The sequence below is a fragment of the Medicago sativa genome, chromosome 3 (genome assembly GCF_051527215.1).
Source record: "Medicago sativa cultivar Bolivia chromosome 3, Bolivia_mono, whole genome shotgun sequence".
In the NCBI taxonomy this organism is placed as follows: domain Eukaryota; kingdom Viridiplantae; phylum Streptophyta; class Magnoliopsida; order Fabales; family Fabaceae; genus Medicago; species Medicago sativa.
This window is the reverse complement of record NC_140751.1, coordinates 86,935,644-86,960,576: the sequence shown is the minus strand read 5'-3', so window position 1 is coordinate 86,960,576 and position 24,933 is coordinate 86,935,644. Positions and strand designations below refer to the sequence as shown.

The window sequence follows — 24,933 nt, the reverse complement described above, 5'->3', positions numbered from 1 at the left end:
GTGCAGTTATAAAGTTGTCAACATCCATCAACGATTGAGAACTTAGGGAAATAACTGGCTTTGGAGTGGGTTCAGCATGGTTATACTTTATGCAACGTGGGTTAGTAATTCATACATGTGTATTTGTTGTCTTTCTGGTCCACCAGCATATGGTAGTGATGATTAACTTCAACATTTGAAAGTCACTAGCTCTTCCCATCCGCATTCATTCATTATGATTAAGGTCTTAAGGACCACAAATTTGAAACTTTCCACCATCAAAGCATATTTTTACGGTGAATGCAGCAGGACCACCATTCAGGAAGCATATATCATCGAGTTTTTACATCATTACTTAACAACTTTTAACATCGGACTAAAAAAATGCTTTATAAAATATACAAAGAATGACACATTTGCATGTATGGTTGAGCATAACCAAGATGTAAGATTAATGTTTATCGGGTCAGACTTTAAGGTTATGAATTGGTATTGGCTATTCTGTCGCTATTGTTATCGAAAATCTCGAATTCTTGTGGAGATAATATGCCTTTGCAGATGGTTGAACACAAATGAATGAAAAATAATATGGTACTGAAAGTGGCGTGACATCTGTACTATTCTTTAACAAACATTAGTATACTACTAGTTGTCAACATAAAAAAACATTGAAATCTAGTGTATGGGAAATTTTTGATCTTCTTGTGACCACAATTATTTTATCGTAGGTGTTAATTTTTAAGGTTATAAAGCTTATGATGCTGACTCTATCCTAAACCCTATCTTAACATGGAATTGTCCCTATTATCACACGGCGCAAGGAAATGATTGTGTTCCACTAGAATATACATGAAAATATTAACGGGTGCCCCCGTGCATTAGTTAAGTAATTATAAAAGGAAATGTTTTCTCAAAAATTGTGTATTTTACTTTTTAAAAATCGAAAAGTATTGCTTTTGACTTTATTTTTTCTTTCCATTTTTAGTTGTTTAACTAGTGTCAGGGGCACTAGTTAACATGACTCATACATTAATAGGGACGTCACTTGTGTACCATTGGGATATCAATGTTATATAACATTGGTCAATGAAAGTGTGCCACGTAGCACTTCACATGCATAACTTTTCTATTTTCTCTCTAGATCTTCTTACGTGGCACGCCTTCATTGGCAAATGTTATATAACATTGGTATCACAATGGTACACAAGTGGATTTGGATCCTCTCCATTGAAAATTTTCTCAAGTTTTCTCCATTTTTAATCTCCACCATTAAAACCCACTAACCACTTTTTTTATAATTTAACACCCATTTTCTCTCTCATATTTGATGGTTGAGATTTCAATGGAGAAAACTTGAGAAAATTTTCAATAGAGAGAATCCAAATCCGTACACAAGTGGTGTCTCATTAATAGCTGGAGTTTTTTATTTAAATAAATATCTCTTGAAGATTTTGATCCTTTATATGTATGTATTTGAGTGTAAAATAGTGGTAATAAGATATAAATTTATAACTTCATGAAAACAAATTGAAGTTCACATTACTGCTTAATTTTAATGAGTTGATCCTCTTACACTTTTTTTTGGTGCAAATCCTTTTATGTATTTTTATTATATAAGTAAATGGATTTATGAGTAAGAGAAAAATAGAATTTGTTTAATATAGCTAATGAATTCTACTATTACTCCTATAGTCAATGTTTTTTTTTTCAAAAAAAAAAAAACATTGACTATCATCCTATTTTTCTCTTCAAAATGAGAGCGCTAGCGGTTGAAAGTTGAGAAAATGTTTGAATTGAAGAGTTCAAAATCAGAGAGTTGCTAGTGCAACCTTCAAAAACAAAGGAGAATGATAGATTATATCTTCGTTGTTCTTTACTTATTATTCTCTTTGACTCCGTCTTATTTTCTTCTTTTTTAACAAGAATTTTCCATTTGTCGTCGGGTATGGTATGAAAAGTAGCACTATATTTAATTCTTCATGTTTTTGTTGAATAAGAAAATCAGAATATGGTTTTTATGATTCACGAGTTGATGAATACTTATGCTATTAATAAAATCATCATTTTTTTCTCTCGGTAATTAATGGCAAATCATCGCTGACCAGCAACTTTTCTACAAAAAGAATGAACGATATTCGGAATATCTACATGTATCCGAGAATGTTACTATCATAATAGCTTAACATACCTTTTAAGTTGTCCTGATCTAAGGATAATGAACTCATAAGCTTATCACTTCACCATCGCGAAAGGAAAGAAGACTTTCCTCTATTTTTTCGAGCAAAATTCTTCCCATTGCAATCCATGTTGTATCTCCTTGATTCGGAATATCTACATGTATCCGAGAATGTTACTATCATAATAGCTTAACATACCTTTTAAGTTGTCCTGATCTAAGGATAATGAACTCATAAGCTTATCACTTCACCATCGCGAAAGGAAAGAAGACTTTCCTCTATTTTTTCGAGCAAAATTCTTCCCATTGCAATCCATGTTGTATCTCCTTGACTTTGTCATAAACAAAACGATAATAATGTTTTGTATTTTAAAAGAGTTAATTTCCATGTGGACATTTAGTGAATTAAATTATTCCAACTTCATTTAAAAAAAAGTCATTTGGGTATACTTTCTTTTTCATGTTCGAGCTTAGATTATTTTTCATTTTTAGTTGGCCAAGTGACACTCACAAGCCATTGTGTGTGTGTGTGTATTAACGAATTTAGAATAGACATGCCAAAAGTTTATTACGTGAAACTGTTTATTTAATATTAAAAAGTAAAATTGATGTGAGCCGAGCGTAAATCAATTAGGGACAATGCGTGATAAACTTATAGTAATATACAAGTTGTTAAAGTTTGAATTCTGAAGAAAGAATGCTTCAAAAAAAAAGTTTGAATTCTGAATAAAGAATGCTCGCAACACTCTCTTTTTAACATTCACTCTAATACACACTTTAGTATTGGTTGAAATCAATGTGGACTCCACCACTTTATGTGGAATCCATTTCCAAAGTATGAGATCCACATTAATTTTATCCAATAAAAGAGTGAGTGTTAGAGAGAGTGTTTAAAAGAGAGCGTTAAAAAGAGAGTGTTGCTAGCACTTCTCATTCTGAATTTCCTACTTATTCAATTGAAAAGATGTCAGTTTTTATCCATTAAGCTATTTAAAAAAATAATATTAAAAAGTAAAAATCAACTTGTGTCAAGGTTAAATTTTGGATTTACCATCCTCACACCTTAAATTTTATTATAAAAAAATTGTATTTGAATAAAAAATAATTAAATTTTGTATTGACCTTATGCTTATTTTAGGCTTCACTTTAAACCCCTTGTGTATTAATTAAAAACTTAATTTTGGACCTTGTATTTCAAATTTAGACCTTTGATCCTTTACGTTAAATTCTCACTTTTTTACATCACTTTGACCCTTCAACAATATAGCTCCAGACTCCCTCCAAGTTCAACGCTGCATTTTCTTATAGCATCACAACAAGTACTTAACCTTTTTCACAAAATCAACCATAACAAGCATTAATAGTTCTAAATAACAACAATTTTGGGTTGTTCTAGTTGTATTAACATTAGATCTGTGAGTGTGCTCCTCCTCAAGGTAATAACTAAATAATAGTTAAAACTAAATAAATTCACACATATTAGATGATTTAAACTATACAATCACTCAAAACATCATTAGAGTAAGGGGATAATTAAAAGGTCGAAACGAGATAAAATATGATACAATTATCTTATCTTTTTTGTTATCATGTCCACCAAAGAGATTGTTAATGCATTAGAGACTAAATTGAACCCTATAATAATAAGTGTAAGAAGCCCTCTAAAAAATATATAAGAAACCAAAAATCTAATTAATCCATAAATTAATTATTGTAGAAAAAAAGTCCTTTTGGTCCTTCGAAATACCCACAAGAAGTTCATTTTTAGCACATTACTAACTAATATAACATAGATGTAATATTTTTTTTTGGTTACAGCATAGATGTAATATTTAAAAACAACCCATCGTTACATGGAGTATTATCTTCTTAGCACATTAAGAAAACCCGTGATATAGATTGTTGGCATAATAACAGTAACACATATCACAAAAAATACATAAGCCATTTTGATGTAAGACAACTTACCAATAGGAAGTATCCTTTTTTATTGAATTAAGGTTCCCCACTACATGAAATGATTTAATATGAGCAATCTATCATAAGAAGTCATCGTCATTATTCGATAATAACAGAATTTATAGAAAAAAATAAAAAAATAATTCTAATTCTAAAAAATGAACAATAATAGAGAAAAATGTGTTAGCGTAGGAGGCCGTAAGCTTCCCAAGAGTCAAAAAAATTGAAAATCAAACACCAAAGGAAGAACACACGTATTAAATTAAATTCATTATTAACAATATTAAATTTGCCGGCAACTGACCTTACGGAAACAATGACCTGTTCAAAGTTTACACTGATGATATATACAAAGTGCATCACGTTTACACTTTAGCATCAACAACATTACACATTTACATTCCAATATTCCCAAATCCAAACGCACGCACCATTCATTGATTCTTCAATCTAACCCTATCTTAGATCAATATTTATTTAATTCTCAACTAAATTATGATTTGGCTTGGGGTCACTTCCATGACAATCTCTTCAATTTTCTTCATCTTCGTTTTTTCTTACTTAATCCTTCGTTTCTTTCGTAAAACCTCTGCTTTACACTTTCTCAAACATTGGTGGCTTTCGTTAGAAAATCGTCTTCATCTTCATCAATCGTTTAAAATTCCTCTCTATGATCATAATTTCCGAGAAAATCAACTTTACCGGAAAATTCTCAGCTACCTTGATTCATTACCTTCCGTTCAAGACGCAGATTTCACAAACCTGTTCTCCGGTCCCAATCCGTCGGATATTTTTCTCCACCTCGACGCGAATCAAATTGTTCATGATACTTTCTTAGGAGCTAAGCTTTCATGGACGAACAACACCGTTGCTGGCGACTCCGCTTCTGCGCTCGTGCTTAGAATGAAGAAAAAGGATAAGCGTAGAGTTTTTCAGCAGTATTTTCAACACATTCTCTCAGTAGCAGACGAAATTGAACAGAGGAGGAAGAAGGATATAAAATTGTTCATGAATTCCGGCGCCGGCGAGTCGTACAGGTGGCGATCAGTTCCGTTTACGCATCCAGCAACCTTTGAAACGGTGGCGATGGATGTTGAACTGAAAAACAAAGTGAAAACAGATCTAGATCAGTTTATTAAGTCAAAGCAATACTACAACCGTTTAGGCCGTGTTTGGAAGAGAAGCTACCTTCTCTACGGTGCTTCTGGTACCGGAAAATCAAGCTTCGTCGCTGCGATGGCGAAGTTTCTCTGTTACGACGTCTACGACATCGATGTTTCAAAGATAATCGACGGTTCAGATTGGAAAACACTCCTGATGCAAACGACGGCGAAATCAATGATCTTAATCGAAGATCTCGATCGTTTATTAGCTGGAAAATCAACGGGTGTAAACATATCAAGCGTGTTGAATTTCATGGATGGAATCATGTCATGTTGTGGTGAAGAGCGTGTGATGGTTTTCACGATGAATGGTACAAAAGATGAGATTGATCAAGCGGTGTTAAGACCTGGAAGAATCGATGTTCACATACACTTCCCCTTATGTGATTTCTCCACCTTCAAGATTCTAGCGAGTAGTTATTTAGGGTTGAAGGAGCATAAGCTTTTCCCTCAGATTGAAGAGGTTTTTTCTCAGACCGGTGCGCGGCTTAGTCCTGCTGAGGTTGGTGAGATTATGATATCGAACCGGAATTCGCCGAGCCGGGCTTTGAAAACCGTTATAACTGCCATGCAGGTTCAATCAAACGGTTCGGGGCAGAGGTTGAGTCATAGTGGCTCGGGTCGAAGCTCCGAAGAGGTTAATGATACGAATGCTGTGATATGTAGAGAGAGTGTTCATACGGTGAGGGAGTTTCGGAAGTTGTATGGGCTTTTGCGGTTGGGAAGTAGGAGGAAGGAGAAGGATGAATCGGTTCCTAATTCGGGTCCCATTGAGAAAGAAACTCCATCAAGAATTGAGGGGCGGGTCGGATAAATTAGATCCGATTGGAATATTTTAGTTTTTCTTAAGAAAATTGTAAAGTTGTTTGCCAGTTATTTGCTAGCTGCTACTAACAATTATTGCAGATTTTTATTTTAGATTTTTTTTTTATTTTTTTATTTTTTTTATAATTTACAATTCGTTTGTTGTATGTACACAGATAAATAATTATGGTTAGACAGATTGAACTAGAATGAATTCATATTGTTTGTTTGATACTTTAAGTTTTGATATAAGAATCCATATTCAACCTCTCGTGTTATTCTTGTATTCCATTTTAGGGTCATGAAAGAAGAATCTACTTTAATAAGTTCATTTGGGTCAACATTCCTTTTAAGATAATGAGACAGTAAGACTTGTAATTAGGTCTTTAGAGCCATTGACTAACGAATAAGAGTTCTCCAATTGGAGGCCGTTGATTTGGGAATGTGCCCTACAACTTACGTTAATTTGTGGACTTTTTGACCATGAAAGAAGAAATCAAATTCTTTTGGCTTCAAGAATAATATATAAAGAAGGTGCTCCAATGTATACACGGTTTGGATGTTTTAGGATGGAAATATGTCAATCCATAGACAATGGTCAATAAATTAGCCTATATCAAGTTTAAATTACACTAGAATTATTTCACCCCGACCAAAAAATCAACTCTAAAATTATTTTTTTTAACTAACAAGCTGGTTTTTTAAAGTAGGTTAACATGCTGGACAACTTAACCAAAATCCCGTAATAGATAACTATGATTTGGCCCTTAGATTTTTTGATACGTCATAACTACTTAAGTTAAGTCTTGCCCAATCTAACTTGTTTTCTACGCCTATGATGTTAAATCTACAATATAAACAATTCAATCATCCTCTATTCCAAAGTACACGTGGCATTGTTATGAAATAGTTCGCAATTAATGCTAATCAAATTCAATTCTTACTCCCTTTGAGAAAAGAAAAAAACTGATAGTTGAATATCAGCACGTACGTCATTAAATTCTCAAATGGTCAATATCTCTATTATATATATTTGCACTATTTTATTTTGATAGTACACATGGCATCCTTAAATTGAAAGGTGCATTTAATGTTTTGTGTAATTGGTACATATTATGTGATTTGTGCAAGACTTATGTAATTAACATGATTATGCAAGTTGACTAAAAGGCTTATAATGACAAAAAAATAAATGGAATATTTTATTCAAATTATTTTTGTTATTTAATGTGTAATTTCATTACTAAATTAATGGCATAATTGATGTGACTTACTTGCTTCTTTTTTCCTATAAATATTGTTTGTCCGTCTCAAACATCTTCACATCATTTAGAATTCATACTAAAATTTTAAAATTATTCTCAAAATCTCTCTTTTATTTTATTGAAACACTTTTCTTCTTAACATATTTTTTTCATCACTCTAATTTCAAAAATTGATTCAATTTATGATATTACTCCACTACATGTTGTATAGATCCATGTATTTTGTTCAAATTCACATATTCATCCTATTATACCCTCGAGTTCTAACGGCTTATGACAAGATATGTACCAATTACATGTTGGTACATAATTCTTAATTATCATCCAATCGAATTGTAATCAACACATCATCATATTAAGTTAGTCAGTCTTGAGTTTTTTTTTCCTATATATAGTCAATTTGTCTTTCATCATTTGTATATGCATCTCCTTTCGTACAAATTGTTTATAATATCATTTATTTGAAATGCAAATATTTCTACCTCCTGACCAATTCAATTTTATTGATTTCATTATTATCAAATTGATTTAGGCACCTTTTTTTTTTCCTTCCGAATTTTGATTCCCTTTTATAGGTTTAGCTGTCGGCTCTGTTAATTTTAGGGTTTTCATCCCCATATATATTTACACCTTTTGAAAAAGTTTGCTTCACGTTTTAATGAATTTCATTATTATTCTATTAATTTGAAGCGACGTAATTGAAAGACGTTTTGAATCAGATTTCTTCATTCAAAAACTATTTTTTTTGCCACTATTAATAATGAGAGATATGTGAAAGGCATGTCAATGTTTTGTTCTTCCAACATTGAAGTTGTGTTTTGCCACTATTAATAATGAGAGATATGTGAAAGGCATGTCAATGTTTTGTTCTTCCAACATTGAAGTTGTGCATATAAAAGAGAATTCTTCCTTAAAAAAAACAGAGAATTCTCAAGTATTTTTGGGTAACATATTAGTTGATAGTTCTCAAGATATTGTATTTTTATCTTACATTTTTGTGGTGCAAACTATTCATGTATGTTGTAGAACAAGACCAACCACTGCGAAAATGTAGAAAATTTATTTTAGTTATTTTTTTTCAATGAATTTTATCTAAACCTCACTATTTTCTTTATTATTTTCATTTGCTCCTATTCAAAAGAACTGATTTAATTTATTAAGTTTTTTCGTTTCTATTGTCAATCACTCATTTTCACTAGACATGGCGTTGATATATATATTATTTCACATAAATTATTTTAACATCAAATCTCATCCATTCATTTCATTTGATAAATTAGTTCACATGCATCAAATACTCTTTATCACCTAATCAAGCATTCCATTTTTATCTCCCCATATTTATTTATTTCTGCCATCAACACATACTCAAACTTCTTTGTTAATTTTTTTACAAATTGCACGATAAAACACATACTTATGGTTGTTTGAGTCACTCATCAACATCGATAATATTTATTTGCCTTTATTTCATACCCATATTTTTTTTTAATTTTAAAATTATATTAAAAAAAAAAAAGACAACAATCTCGGCTAAACTATCAATATCTCTATCCGTATCCTTATCTACATCTACAATCTACAATATAAACAAGTGAAACCATTTTCATTCAAAAGTACATGTGGCATGTTATAGTCTCATTCTAATTAATGTCAGGCTAATTAATGCTAGAAAAATTCAAATTGCCATTACATGGTATATGCTTAGCACTTGGTATTTCAGTCTCAACACATACTTCCATATACTGCCTCTATTTTAAGAAATCATTCGATTTATTATTATGATCAAAATGATATCTAGAAATTTAATTGCCTGATATCAAATCAAACAAGAAATTGCCCATAAAAAAATCAAACAAGAAGCTATCAACTGCCAATTAATGAAATTAAATTCAAAATTATTCAACACTTATAACAGTCCTAAAAAAGAATGTTGACAATTGGTCTAATTCAAGACTATCGTTGAATTGTTTCTCACATATTAAAATCAAATTAAAACCAAAATAAAATAGTGAAAGGTAATGATTCTTTTTGTCACAAAAAGGAAATAAAATAGCTCAGATCTTTATCTCCCATCCTATTCTCATCACTATTACTATTTTTCAAAAATGGTTTTGAGAACGGTAAGAAGATGAAGAACACCTTTAGTTCCTACAATTTCATCAAATTTTATTGTTGATTGCATCAGACCGTTCCCCTTCATCATGGTTTGTGACCATGGTTTATGATTTTATTGCTAATAGTTGGATTTTTAGCTGTACAGGAGAAAATAAGAGGGAGAATGTTAGTTATCAAATAATTTGTTGAGAATTTGATTTTGAAGCTGAAGAAAGGCATAAACGAAAGGGATCTTGAATCTTCTCTCATGATTTATATTTTGTTCCAATTCTCTCATGATTTATATTTGTTCCAAATAATTGTCTACTATATATCATTTTTGAAAATGCTTCATTTGAGACATTATTTTCATCATATAATGATATGATCTTATTCATTAAATTTCTTTTGCTATTAATGTAACATATTTATTTTCCCATATATTTGTTTGCGGATGACCATATTGCTACTCAATGTTCCTCAAATTTACAAAGAACTTATCGGATTTATAACTAGAGTATATCTCAGTTTAATCGACTTTAATTCCTTCCAGTTTGGTTGTGTTTCTTCTAATTGGGAGGAAACTCAACATTATTGAAATTTCTTTTATCGGTTTTGTTTACAACGTGTTCATTATTTTGCAGAGACCTTTATAATATTGAGAACAAAGTAGTTTCCTATCTATATATTCAGTTCAAGGTCGCGCATCCTATATTAACTGTCAGGGCCAAACTTTAGTTTTTTTGGTAATTTGTCATTTACTCATTTTATACCACAAATCATATGTAATAAGTGTGTATTTTAGTCTTTTTAATGCTTTTGTTTATTTTTCTTCTTTGTGTTGTTTGGATTAGTGTTACATTATAAGAATTTTGAATTAGGGTTTCATTTTTCTTTGTTGCAGCTTCTCTTCTGGATTCTTAAGTTTCTTTTTTGACATATTCTAGATTCTTACGTTGCAAAAGTTTTTCTGAATTTTATTACGATGATTATTTTTGAATTTTGCTAAAAAAAATCTAAATTTTTATTGCAACTTTATTTCTGAATTATGTGTTCTCACGGAATTTCATATATTTTATTTTCAGTATTAAATAAATACAAACATTTGAAGAAAAAAAATTTCCTCTTTTATTTTTTTTGAGGGAATTCCTCTTTTATTTAAATGCAGTTTTGGTCGAACCAAACCGTACACCATCGATTCAGTTTGGTTCGTTTTCACTTTAAAAAAATGATAAAACCCAAACCTCATTTGACTTTGAAGAGCATGTAAATGGTAATTTAAAAAAATCATTATAACAATCAATATTTTGAATAAAACACGTTTACTCAATAATATATGTATTGTACTACCTCTCATACAAACAAAGTTGTAAAGAGTGTATATACACATTAATCAAAATATATCTATTTTAAAAGGGGCACTAGCCAACAAATGTGTATTTTTTTTTATGTTAATTTTAAACCGAACCTCCACTAGATAGTACTAGAAAATTAGGTGTAGAACATATACAGTGGCTAGACCTATGGGTTTTTAGATGCAATATTGCACATGTTAAAGCAACTGAAAGTAATAACTTCTTATTGAAAACAACTATTATTTATTAAAAAACTACACATTTAATATAAAATGCACAACAATTATTTATTACTAAGACCCATTTAATATTTTTTGAAGTGTTGAGTTTGAGAGATTTTTTATTTTTTTAGTTAAATGGGGTTCAATTAACCAGCTGCATCACTTTATAAATGCATAAATAAAAGGAAACAAGAACAAAAGGAGTTGGGGATGGACCAAAACCTTCTCAATAAAGCTAAGCAAAAAGCTGAGGGGCAAACACCAAACCAAGAAAAAAGTAAATAACAAAAAAATAAAAAGTAAAGAAAACCAAAAGAAAAATAAAAGGAACGAACTAAGAGAAAGTCCTTGAGTTATTTAGGTAACATATATACTCCTAGAGTTTGAAAGATTAAATCTTATTAAGTATTAATTATAAGAGCAAGTGACATGTACATAGAGACTCATTTAAGCAACCAAAAGGAGAGGTCCATTGTGGATGCTCTAACAATCGATTAACTTATTGATGAAAATTTTTGGTCGAAAATAATACAAAATAAATGCTTGCTGAAATTATCAATTTTTAAATATTATTGTTATTATTATTATTATATTATTATTAATAATAATAAATATTGATTTTTAATGTTTATTAGATATACTAATTAAATGTATCAATTAAGTTTGGTAACTAATTTTATATTTGATATTTTTTCGAGTTATCATGAAATTGGTATAAAGCTTACATCACCGCTTAGCAGTGACTAATCTTAGTTGGAAAACCTGTGGGATACATAAGACGAGTTCTCTCATCTCATCCGAATATTTTCCATACACATGAGGCAGAAATTGAACTGCTATCCACATACTTACGAGGCTCTAATCTATTATCAATTTGACCATTTTTTCCTAGGGTCATAGCTTACATGTTAATTCTAGGTGTTCGTACAACCGGTTCATCCTTCAATATTCCATTGAAAATCAATGAAGCATTGATACATGGATTTGAAAAGAAAATACGAGACCTTAAAATTGATATGAAGGCAGCAGAGAGAATCAAACACGAGACCTTAAAAGTAGTCCCAGGCCAAAACAAGTGGGTTAGATCAAACTTATTCATTGTGTTCCCTTATTGACTTTTTTTTATCCAAATAATTTGGAAAATATATAGATCTCCAAAAAAATCAAGAGCGAGGGATACTTGCTCAAACTTTGGACCCATTTGAGCACTTTAACAATATTATTCTATCGTTGTTTCCAGAAAACGAGAAGGAAAATATTAGCTTTGATTTGGTTTGTCAATCTGACCAAAATAAAAAGCTACAAAGCAAATGGTATTCAATTGAGTTCTTGAATGATATTAACAGTTGCATATTTCAAACCACAAATTAAGATTTAAAGTTGGATGTCCAATAATATTGATGAGGAACATATACCAAGGTATTGCATTTCAAAATGAGAAACCCCACATTTTTATCCAAAACCTTAAGACAATATGTATATTACTCATCTCATTTATATGTTCATAAATATCAAATCTTGCTGGAAATATAGAATTTTTACTCACACATGACAAATTAGCATTTCTCCCTTAAACGTGAGACTCTCTATGTCTATGATATGATGAAATATTCAAATAAGGCCAGAGGCACAACATGGTAAAAAAGGTGGCTTGGTGGTGGTTTCATAGAGATGTGTTTTTTTTTTCTCATTTATTTTATGAGAAGAGAGAAATTAAATTAGAAAAATTATTCGAACTAGAAAGAAATGACAAGGAAAACGAGTGAGTTGTGAGTAGTTTTATGAGTTTGTTGAAGGAGTTGGATATTACTGAGTAATTATTCTACCAAAAATATTAGACTCATTAAAAATGTCACATCAATTTAAAATGTACAATAAACATGTATTTTTCAACTCAGCATAACACATAAACGTTTTTCCTTTGTCATATCCCACTAAAGACTAAAAGTCAAGGAACTTAAAATAATAGAGGTTAAATAAAAAAAAGTTATCGCCTTGACAAATAAAAATTGCATGAAAGCGAACGACTTCCAAAATATAATATTTAACATAAAAAATTAAACAAATGACATTCAAAAGCTAACAAAACAAATCATCATAATTCCGGGACTGCAAGTGTAACCTACATTGGGTTGTATCTTTGCATTAGGCTAAAAAAAACTAGACAAATGATATCGACACCACAATTTCTCAAAAATTATTTAGGCACACGTTTGTGAGTCATCTCACTTATATCTTATTCAATATCTACTATTCCTTTCAGTGTAGAACTTTAACTCTTATTTTACACGATAACATATCTCCCTCAAGTGTGACATTCTCTGTGTCCGTAATTACGTGACATAGCCAAATAAGGTCAAACCGATGTACAACATGATCAAAAAGGTAGATTAATGGTAATTTACTAAAAGTGTGTTTTTGTTCCTTTATTTCATGAGAAGAGATCAAAGAAATTAGAAGATGAAAAATAAATTTGAGATTGAGAGAACTGATACCGGTTAAAAAAAATAAGAATTGTGTATTTTGTCCATGAGGTTATAAAGAACGAAGTAAGTTGCACGTGATTTTATGAAATTGTTGAAGGAGTTGAAGATTTTTGTGTAATTAATTTACCAAAAAGTTAGATTGCGTTAAAAAAAACTAATTTACCAAAAAGTTAGATCCGGGTAAAAAAACGCAACAACATATAAAGAATTTACTAAGCACATATTTTGTTAACTCAGCATAACACTTAAGTGTTTATCTATGGTTAAATTCCACCAAAGATCAAAGGATAAGGAATTTAATATCTTAGAGATTGATTAAAAAATATTGCATGAAAGTGAACAACACCCAAAAACATAAATTTGATATAAAAATTAAATAATTGGCATCCCAAAACTAACGAAACCGTCTATCGTAATGTTGAGAGTTCTAAGGGTGTCTACAGTAGGTTGGACTATCACATTAGGCTAAGTGAAACCACACAATTGTGATTGACATCACATCATTATCCAAAACCTTAAGGCATTAGGTGTATTGGTCATCTTACTTATATGTTTCTCAACGTCTACTTTGGCATCCAATAATGTGGAACTTTAAGTCACAATTTACACATGAACATATATCTCTAAAGTGTGAGACGCTCAATGCGTCTGTAATTTGTTGATAGTCAAATAAGGTTAGGCGAAGGCACAACATGGTTAAAAAAAATGGATTAATGGTGTTTTTGCGGAGGGAAGTTTGTGTTCCCATCTTTCATGAAACGAGAGAAATAAATTTAGCAACAATAAAATTAAATTAGAATATGAAAAGAAATTTGAACATGAAAGAAATGATAAGGGAAAAAAATAGTGTGTGTTTTGTCCATGGAAGTATCGGAAATATAGCGAGTTACTGACAATTTTATGGGTCAGTTAAAAAGTGTTGGAAATTTAAGAGTAAATATTTCACCAAAAAATAGACTCGGTTAAAAAAACGCCATATCTTTATAAAATGTTTAATAATCATGTACTTTTTCAATTTAGCATAACACATTTGTATTTTTCCATTCGCATGTTCGTTCACCCAAAGACCAAATATGGAGGTATTTGATATAATATTGATTGGATAAAAAAATTGTATGAAAGCAAATGACATCCAAAAACTTATACTTGATATAAAAAGTTAAACAAATGAAATTCAAAAACTAAAAAAGAAAAAAAAATTAATGTTTAGAGTTCTGAGGGAGTCTACAATGGGTTGGACCATCACATTTGACTATGAGAAACTCCACAAGAGATATTGACAGCACATCTTCGCGTAAAATCTTAAGACATTAGGTATATTGTTCTTCTCGCTTATACGTTACTCAATGTATATTATTGCACACAAGTTTAACTCACTATAATGTTTAGAGTTCTGAGGGAGTCTACAATGGGTTGGACCATCACATTTGACTATGAGAAACTCCACAAGTGAGATTGACATCACATCTTTGCGTAAAATTTTAAGACATTAGGTATATTGTTCTTATTGCTTATATGTTACTCAATGTATATTATTGCACACAAGTTTAACTCACATATGAAACATAAACATCTCTCCCTTAAGCGTGAGACTATTATGTATGTGATCTGGTGAGATATCACATAAGGTCAGAGACACGACATGGTAAAAAAAAGTGGGTTGGCGGCAGTTTCATAGAGGGGTGTTTGTTTCTTTCTTTCATGAGAAGAGATAAAGTAAATTATAAAAGAAAAGAAGATTAAAAATGAATTTGAACTTGATAGAAATGAAAAAAGAAAAAAAATAAGGAGTGTGCGTTTTATTCATGAGAGCATAAGAAACATAATGAATTGCTGGTGATTTTATGGATTTGTTGAAGAAGTTGAATATTACTGGGCAATTATGCTACCAAAATATTAGATTTATTGAAAATATGTACATCTATTTAAAATGTCTAACGAATATGTATTTTGTCAACTCATCATACATATACATTTTTCCATTGCAAGATCCCATGAAATACCATAAGTGAAGGAATTTGAAATGACAAAGCTTATTTTTTTGTGCATGAAAGCTAATCACATTCAAAAACTAAAATTTAAGATGAAAAATTAAACAAATGACACTCAAAAAATAACGAAACAAATCATCACATTAGGCTAGGATCCTACAATGGATTGTATTATCACATTAAGCTAAGATCAATCACAGCATAGAGATTCACATCCTATCTTCTTTCAAAGTCTTAAGGCATTATGTATATGAGTCATTTCACTTATATGTTTCTCACATCTACTCTTGCATACAATACGGAATTTTAACTCACACTTGAGACATTAACATCTCTCCATTAAGTGTTAGGATCTTTGTGTCTGTAGTCCACCACCAAGAACAACTCTCGATCCCCCACAACGTCGAACCCGGATGTGATACCACCGTTGGGCTTTCTGTGGGAGCCTACGTTGATGTAGATCGACAATTTGGATAAAGAGAAACCACACAAGTGATAATGATACAACCAAAACTCCATCTAAAATTTTAAGTAACACCTGATACATCACAATATTCCCTCCATCAAATATAACGACATTCTAGCCCGTGCTTGGCACGGGTGTCCATGCTAGTTTTCAAATAAATTAAATAGGTGTTTGTCTCCCGTGAGTTTGTCTCCCGTTTTCTCCAGTGGACAAATCTCTGCCCTTCATTCAATTTAATGCTAGATCAATGGCTAGAATTAAAAACTCTTAAATATGTGTTGTTTTGGATCTACTCCTTTCCTTCCCTTTTCACGTCTTTGCTTTGCTTTGTGTAATAATACAAACCGCTTCATCTTTCGGTTGCCGTCGCCGTCGCCGTCGTGCTCCATTGCAGTCAGTATTTCTAGTACCATCATTAACCATACACCCCTTCCAAATATGTTGTCCTTCAGGTGCCATTGTCATTGCAATTTCAATCATGTTTGTTGTTATTGTTGTGGTCATATAACAGAATAAATACAAGAAATCTTGTAGAAGAATCTTGGAACATCTTTATACGCTTTGACAGAAGAATTTTTACGCATTTAACATGGTGTTTCTGAGATTGGTATTATATTTGAAGATGTGATTTTGCCAAAGTTTCAGTCCAAACTTCAATTCAATTTCTACCTTTGTCAATCACCTAGAGAAAATTAAAATTGATGGTTCAATCTTTCCTATTGGATTTATTAGAAGTTGGTTTGATTGTGATGTATGGTGCTGGTGGTGGATAAAAAGGAAAGAAGAAAAGGTGAAAAACGACACAAAACGAGATTTGTTCACCAGTACAACACATATTTAAGAGTTTTTAATTCCAGCCATCGATCTAGCATTAAATTGAATGAAGGGCAGAGATTTGTCCACTGGAGAAAACGGGAGACAAACTCACGGGAGACAATCCCCTCCCGTGCTTGAAGCTTGATTAGAGGATATTACAAGTTTATTGTCTCCTAGCTTCCAGAATTTGCAAACCATACAAGAAGATAATGTTGAAGCTCTATTGGATGTTGACCTAGCTCTATCTAACCTCGGGTAGTTGTGTTAACTTCAGAACATGTGCCCTTATGACATGTAATAACATTTGTCTTTTGTTTAGAACAAACCTATCTTCAAGTTTTATTTATCTGACACCATTATGATTTTTTTTTTGAAGCAACACCATTATGATCTATATATTTCTATAAGGTATAAAAACATTTGAACTCTAAAAATTTGTTTATTTAAAAAATGTTCCAATAATTAATTTTTTAAAAGTTGAAAAATGGGTTTATGAGTGTTTCAAGTGGTAACGAATTGGAGTTTTTAAACAAGTGATCAGCGTTCAATATTTGAATTTTGTGTATGAAAAAATTTAATTGAAAGGAGAAAATTCACCTTGTGTTCCCAATAAATTCCATGACGGAGGTATCTATAAATATAATATACTATGAAGCCCCGATACGGATACGGATACGGGTACGATACGATACGGGTACGCGAATACGTCAAAAATTTGAAATTTAGGATACGATACGGCTTGGATATGTTTACAATTTTTTTTAATATATATATATATATATATATATATATATATATATTAGACATAAACGCACAAAAAATAAATAGCGTGAAATCTTAAAACTAATTACACCAAGTCAAAATACAATGGACCATTCACCAACTAAGATAGCATCCTTTAAACCAAAACATATCATATAAACAACCTGCACCATGATGATACTAAGGTAGTATGAAGATAGTCACCCTTTTCAAGTAATGGTCAATATAATGATCCCAATTTACAAAAATTAATACTTGTGATCAAAATACAAATAAAAATTTCAAATAAAAATTAAATTAAATTAAATTAAATCATTCGTATACTTATGGGATACGTATCCGGGAGTATCCTTAACGTATCCTTAAGGTATCCAATATATTTTTAAATAAAAATTAAATTAAATCATTCGGATACTTCTGGGATACGTATCCGGGAGTATCCGCGGAGTATCGGTATCCGATACGTATCCGACACGGGTACGGCACCATTTTGGAGTATCCGGGCTTCATAGATAATATAGCAACAAAAAATAAAATGGGTGTGGTTGGTAACTTGATAACGAGTGAGGGTGAAAATAGTAGAAGTAAAATCCTTAGTATTCAAAACGAAAAGAAAGGCCCATCTACACAGCCCAAAGTCCAAACTATGTCTCTCTCAAGAAAAACTGACAAACGACGTCGTTAGACAGTTTCTTCTTCTCCCTTGCTCTCTGAAACACAGTAGAGAAAGTTGAAAAAAAAAAGGTCGAAGTTGCGAAAATGTGGCACAGGACATTTCCGTCATTTCGAAGCATTCTATCATCATCTTTCTCCACATCACGCGCGAAGCGCGTGGGCACTCACAATGGAACCTTCCACTGCGACGAAGCACTCGCTTGCTTCATGCTTCGTCTTTCTAACCACTTCTCCGGCGCCGATATCGTTAGAACGAGAGACTCAAACCTTCTCGCAGCATTGGATGCTGTAGTCGACGTTGGAGGCGTTTATGACCCGATACGACACCGTTACGATCATCATCAAAGGGATTTCGATCAAGTCTTTGGGAACGGTTTCGCTACTGAGCTTAGTAGTGCTGGACTTGTCTACAAGGTTCTTCTTCCATTCTCATTTAATCACTTGCTGTTTTCGTTTCATTATTCAATATTAATTAATAATTCATGATTATATAATGTAGCATTTTGGATTGGAGATAATTGCAAATGTGCTTCATCTTGATGAAGATCATCCTCATGTACACCAATTATACCCAGCTATATATAGAAATTTTGTTGAGGTAACTAATTTTAATATGAGTTGTGTTATTTTTACACAAGTTTGACATCAAATTTCAACAATAGATTATATGGTTAACACATTTAAAATATGTTGATGATTAAATTCAGTAGATTGCTAATAAATATAACAAGGTGTCACAATTGATTAACCGTCACTAATCATAATTTTCAATTGTTAAGTATATCTATTATTCATATAAATTACAATCAAATATATGTGATTTAAGTGTTAAAATATGCATGAAAATTCGTTAACTACATTATGTGTTTAAATATACACCTGAAAATCGTGGTCATTTTCGTTCAAAATTGTGATTTAGTGAGTTACGATCACGTGTTATATTCATTAACCCTAGACTGAATCGCTTTAACTAACTAGTTGAATTTGATGTCAAAGTATTATTTCTGTTTTGCTATGCATTCACATTTTCGTGTTCATTCTTGAAATCTTGGCGGTTAAAATTAATTAGTCTTGAGATGTTTCTGTCTGTTAAAAATACTGTTTTATTTTTAAGGCAGTTGATGCTGTGGATAATGGAGTGAGTCAATATGACTTGAAAGAATCTCCTAAATACATAATCAACACAGGCTTGGCATCTAGAATAGAACGATTGAATTTGGACTGGATAGATTCTGATCAGTCAGCTGATGCAGAGAATGAGGCCTTTCATCGGGCAATGGCTCTGGCTGGCGGTGAGTTTTTGGAGGTGAGACTGTTTTGGAATGTCCATATTTGATTTCTGCTGCTCCCTGTGTTTAATTGTTTATATTGTTTCTTACTTCCTGCTGATCAATCATTTGAGTTTCTGGCAAAAAGATAATATTTTTTTTCCTCTTGTGTTACAGAATGTGAATTATTATGCAAAATCATGGTTACCGGCACGGTCTATTGTTATGGAGTGTCTTGCAGCAAGAGAAACTATTGATTCTAGTGGAGAGATCATAAAACTAAATCGATCTTGTCCTGTAAGCACACAAGCCATTTAATTTATCAGACGTAATTTTTTAATAACTTCATAGCAGTGATACTTTACTCTATACATACCAATCAAGATGTATAGAACAATATCTGTTAGGGAAAGCAATATTTGGTTTTGGCTTTTGAATATCCTTTTTAGTATTATTTTTTCTCACTCATTCCACAGTGGAAACTTCACATACATGAGCTCGAGGAGGAAATGAAAATCAACCCTTCAATCAAATATGTTCTTTACCAGGTAGGTTTGTTTGGCTTAGTTAATCAATCAATCTGAAATTGAATATAAGCATCTGTCATTTTTAGCATCCCCTCCCAATAAATCCTTTACACTTTATTTTGAATATCCTATACACTGGTTATTTTCTGTTAAATCTTAATCAAGGAAACTTGTAAACTTCCAAAATTTTCTTTATTTTCCTATTCAATTATAAATTACTATTTGATCTGTGATTTAATTTAAACAAGAATACAATTTCTACTTGTAGGATGATAGGAGTGAAAAATGGAGAATACAGGCAGTGGCAATTTCCCCTGCTAGATATGAGAACAGAAAACCACTACCATGTCTTTGGAGGGGTTTGGAAAATGACAGGCTATCTGAGGTTGCTGGAATCCCAGATTGTACTTTTGTGCACATGAGTGGTTTTATTGGAGGAAATCGAAGTTATGATGGAGCCCTAGCAATGGCAAGAGCATCTTTAAAGGCTTAGGAAATGGTAGGTTAAACAAATACTATTTTCTTATTGAATCAGTGTGCTTTAGTGGTTCCAAAACATGGTTCATGTGCATCGGTGCATCGCAAAATGCTGATAAGTAAACCATTCCATGTTAACGCCATGGAGGCAATCTTTAGACAATGTAACATGACATTTTCTCTCATATTAAATTTCTACACCAGTTCAACGTTTACATTTCAATTCATCCATTCTGTCCTTTGTGTATCAGCATCCTCATTATGGTCAAAACTAGGTCCAGGTTTCTCAGCATGCACAATGTTGGCAATAGATTCACTCCTCTGCTACAGCTGGCAGGTCCTCTTTAAACCATTTGTAAAGCCCACCTTCTAGATGGAAGACGTTGTTGTACCCATTAAGGACTAGCAAGTAAGCTGCTATTAGAGACCTACGAAAGTACAAAAATGTGATCATTAGAGCAGCCAATCGATGATTTGAATATTATATTTCATAATTGCATGAAAAGTGGTATGCACCATGCAGCTTTCAGCTATATCACTTTCTCTGTTCTTACATCCATGCAATCCAAGTTATTAAAGGCACCTTCCATTGTGTATTTTAGCCGATAAAGAACTAATTTGTCTTTTTATTACTCTCTCTGGTCTTATATCACATGTAACAAATTGGCAGGATGGTTTACAATAATATGAATGTCATTCATCCTGTCCTCTAAAATTTAAATGTCTTTGAATCTGATGTTGGTTATAAAGTGCAAACACACTCAAAAGGTGGGTTGGGATCGGTTTGCGTAAATAATGGAGTGATTTCATAAATTGTTGCCAACCAGTTTTGGTCTGTATATTCTTACAGCATATATGAAATTATATATTCTTACAGCATATATGAAATTATATGAGCAATATTGAAAAACCAAGGAGATGAAAGCATGCTCAGGAAAGGGACAGACTAGAGAGATAGTTTAATACCTAGATTGTTGACCTTGTGGCAGATTTTGTGTTGGTTTCATTGTTCCTCCTGCTGAGCAAGCTACTATTATCTTTGCATTTTTATCTAATTTTTCATCGACAGCTGGCCGCATGAATCAAATATTTAGTTTTAGAAAACAAGAAATGCACGAATTCAAGAAATGCACGTTGAGGCAAATTCATCTTACACTTGATAAACTCGGGATTTTCTTCTGTGCCAGAGAAAATACCAAAAAATGCAAATGCAGCACGTCTGGCAATGTCCCAGGCTGTCCATTCTTTTATAAGCCTGTAAACTTGCACGTTAATTGCATCTGGGGGATGGCCCTGCATTCATCATAGACAAATCCATCAGTTTTTTTTTTCCTTCTTAGTACCCTATATTACAATCAATTAAACCCAAGTAGAAGCCACAAGAGAGACACAGAAAATGTAACATGAATGTACAGGTACATTGGAGCTGGAAAACAAGGCTTCTAAAACTTGTTCACTAACCTCCTTGAACTCTGCTTCTGGCCTTACATCAAGAATCACAAAATTATTTTCTTTCTGAAGGCGCAGAGCTTCCTTTGGCTCCACACTTTTTACCTACAATATTAGATCAAAGATAAACTTGCATGTAATATAAACGAGAAATCACATTTCCTTAGACTGTACTCTGTCCGATCCTTGCTGTTTATTAGTAAATAGAATTTCATATGCTTCGCCAAACATTTCAATCTTTTAGTTATCATGAAATTTCTCATTGCGCACTTTAATATAAATGCTAAAGATGCAGGTATTCTTATTTGTGCATTCAGGAGAGTATGCGGGGCACAGATGATAGAGGTAGAGCTTTACCCTTTTTTGCAGCAGCAATTCTCGCTTAACTTTCCATTCTTCTTCAGCTATTACCTCCAAACAAAGTGAAGTTAAGTTTCTATCAAATCTTTAAAGTGCTGTGACGGTTTAATTCAGTAAGAGTAACTCAGAACAGATACCTGGTGACTTGGCTGGTTTTGTGGCTGCGCTCTGGATTGTAATCCCTCTTGCAAAGTTCTGTTGTGATTTTTGAGAATTGGGTTTGTATGATCTCACTCTGACGCACCATGAATTTTGATCACGTGTACCTTCTAAGGAAGGTACCAAGGATTGTAAATATGATGTGGATGAATATTGTAGAGCAGTTGATGTAAAAGCCATGCTTTGAAGCTCAGTCTCAACAGAAAAAACAGATATTTAAGTGTAAGTAGTTAATTCAATGGAAGTACTTGGGATCAGACTACTGCGGCTGTTGTCAAGTGAGTTGTTTGGTTAGTTGTGAGAAATGTGCATCTGCGTATTGTAGATATTTTTGCCACAAAATCTGAATTTGTGGTCGATGTTTTAGGAATCCCATGCTATTTGGATATCCTCATTATCATCATTTTTGTCCTTTTTTCTTTTCTTTTTCCTTTGCTTACTTTGATACGATATTTTTAATCATTATTATGTCTTTGGCATAAATGTTTTGATGTATTGTCCCTCTGCCTTGACACTAGTACTTTCTATTTTTCCTATGTTTATGTTTTAAATATATTTTTATCTCGTTTTTTTTTTTACAAAATTTATCTTGTTTTTTACTGCTTTATTTTTTTTTGTAGGGTTTCCTGCTATATTTTGTCTCTTAAAATATTATGATTCTTTTTACTTAACATCAGTTTTTCATATACTCCCTCCCCTCTGTTTCAAAATGAGTGTCGCTTTAGCCAATTGCACACAGATTAAGGAATGAAATAAAATAGTCAAATGTCATAGCAATTTTACCAAATTATCCTAATCAACTATTGGTTTGTTTTTCATTAAAGAAAAAATAATACTTTGGAAGCAGTGTAACATGGTATTAATTGAAGGGTACAATTGAAAAGAAAAAGTTATTATTGCATTGAAAACCGAAAGTAACATTCATTTTGAAACAATTTTTTTGGCTAAAGTGACACTCATTTTGAAATGGAGGGAGTATGCATTTTTATTTCAATTTTACTATAAATAAGATGATGGTATTGGTATCAAACTTTTTAAAAACCTGGTTAACTCAAGTAATAGTCGTTTTACAGTCGTCCTCGAAGGGATTCGAAATCAATACCTTGAGTTAATACATGGCAAAACTTTTACCATTGGACTAGTATTCAACGAGTCTTGTGATATGCCTTAACCGTGGTGAGTCCCTGAAACCCAATACACCTAAGTTTTTTCATATCTAAAAAGTGAAAGAGTTGTTTAGAGGTAAAAATGAGAAGTTATGATCAATGCTTATACATATATAACAAGCTGTATAACCATGTTTAAAATCTAATTAACTCTTTAATCAATCAATAAAAAAAAAACTCTTTAATCAATGATCATAATTTTTTTTTTTCAGCGACTTCTCACTTTAGAGGAATGAAATATAATTTATCCATTGCCATATCTATTCAGAAGATATGGAACCATTCAATAGAATTATCCTTAAAGGAGGGGACGGTAATGGTTAAAGGAAAATCAGAAAAAACACCTTGAATTTGATCGACTTTCTTTACTTGCACAGTCTCATACTCCAGCTGAACAAGTTTCTGTTCTGACGTTCTGTAATCTTATCTTATGCATTTTTCATTATTGTCATGTTAACAAGAGTTGCATGATGAATCGCATCTGACAAATGAAGCTATAACTTCTGCAGCAGAAGATGAAGAATCATGCAGGAAATTCAGCCCATACCTAATAGAAACAGTAAGTTAATGAAGCTACAAACAATCCCTGCTTTTAGCCCATTGGGATATTCTGAGCATCTCCTCGATCTGTCTCAAGTGCATTTCTTAATGACCAAAAAAATAATAATCCAAACTCGAATTATGCAAAATAGATTGTACAAAAGATACCATATGCTAAAAAAACATACATATGCTGACTGATACCTGTTTTATGCTTGAAAACAATGGCATGATTAAAAATTCAGTACTATAAAATTGAGTATTTCCTTAATCAGAGGAGGAAACTGGGAAGGAAGAGGTTGGCACGATTGTTATTAAGAAAAGTGGCTAGTGTGCGTCTGTCGGTCAATGATTAGTTGTGCATAAACGTGAGTGTCAAATACTACTAGCTGTAGTAGTAGTACGTACACTATGCAGTTTAGGAACAAAACAAAAAAGTTAGGTGCATATATGGTTAATGAAAATGTCAATGTCTGCCATAAATCGTGACAATGACTGGCTAAGCACTAAAGTAGTACTACCATTCTAGTTCCATAATGCACCTAATTGGAAGATTGCCGACAATTTATTAATTAATAATTCCATTCATTTATTTCTTTACACTAGCACCTACCTACCCAGCTTTTCGTTAAGACAAAGGAGAATCAGGAGATCTTGTTATTATCCCTCTATATATTCGTTGTACTATAAATAAATAACTGGATGAAACATTTAATTTAAACTGTTCATAAACTATGGTACTATAATTTTAGGATAGCTTAAAACTTTTTAA

The 24,933-nt window shown here is 32.0% G+C and overlaps 2 protein-coding genes and 1 pseudogene across 5 annotated transcripts; 2 read left to right on the top strand and 1 right to left on the bottom strand.

The window, feature by feature from the left end:
* The first annotated feature begins 4,315 nt into the window (after positions 1-4,315).
* Positions 4,316-6,321, top strand: LOC146941401 (AAA-ATPase At2g46620 pseudogene; annotated as a pseudogene). The gene has a single exon (XR_015032370.1). The product of XR_015032370.1 is annotated as an AAA-ATPase At2g46620 pseudogene (transcript).
* Positions 6,322-18,210: 11,889 nt separating this feature from the next.
* Positions 18,211-22,938, top strand: LOC146941399 (uncharacterized). Of its 3 annotated transcripts, none has more exons than XM_085755161.1 (7): positions 18,211-18,629; positions 18,715-18,813; positions 19,330-19,521; positions 19,661-19,780; positions 19,960-20,031; positions 20,279-20,509; positions 22,232-22,938. In XM_085755161.1, exons 1-6 carry the CDS (start codon positions 18,300-18,302, stop codon positions 20,501-20,503), a joined length of 1,038 nt encoding a protein of 345 aa, XP_085611287.1. In that variant the 5' UTR covers positions 18,211-18,299; the 3' UTR covers positions 20,504-20,509; positions 22,232-22,938. The 3 variants fall into 3 exon arrangements, with proteins under 3 accessions (XP_085611287.1, XP_085611289.1, XP_085611286.1); XM_085755163.1 differs by having other exon boundaries at positions 22,226-22,938; XM_085755160.1 differs by having other exon boundaries at positions 18,212-18,629; positions 22,254-22,938.
* LOC146941400 (Rhodanese/Cell cycle control phosphatase superfamily protein) lies at positions 20,604-22,754 on the bottom strand. The gene is made up of 6 exons (XM_085755164.1): positions 22,434-22,754; positions 22,294-22,340; positions 21,949-22,041; positions 21,642-21,780; positions 21,454-21,556; positions 20,604-20,915 (listed from the first exon to the last, which is right to left on the bottom strand). The coding sequence occupies exons 1-6, from the start codon at positions 22,633-22,635 to the stop codon at positions 20,801-20,803; spliced, it is 699 nt and encodes a 232-aa protein (XP_085611290.1). The 5' UTR covers positions 22,636-22,754; the 3' UTR covers positions 20,604-20,800.
* Positions 22,939-24,933: the final 1,995 nt, after the last annotated feature.

Bases quoted from the DNA above. Each gene is read 5' to 3' on its own strand.
- LOC146941399 (XM_085755161.1), top strand. From the start codon at position 18,300: ATGTGGCACAGGACATTTCCGTCATTTCGAAGCATTCTATCATCATCT. The intron at 18,814-19,329 runs GTAACTAATTTT...TTTATTTTTAAG, and splicing joins TATATAGAAATTTTGTTGAG to GCAGTTGATGCTGTGGATAA. The intron at 19,781-19,959 runs GTAAGCACACAA...CTCATTCCACAG, and splicing joins AACTAAATCGATCTTGTCCT to TGGAAACTTCACATACATGA.
- LOC146941400 (XM_085755164.1), bottom strand. From the start codon at position 22,635: ATGGCTTTTACATCAACTGCTCTACAATATTCATCCACATCATATTTA. The intron at 22,042-22,293 runs GTAAAGCTCTAC...CTAATATTGTAG, and splicing joins AATTGCTGCTGCAAAAAAGG to GTAAAAAGTGTGGAGCCAAA. The intron at 20,916-21,453 runs GTATTAAACTAT...GTACTTTCGTAG, and splicing joins CCACAAGGTCAACAATCTAG to GTCTCTAATAGCAGCTTACT.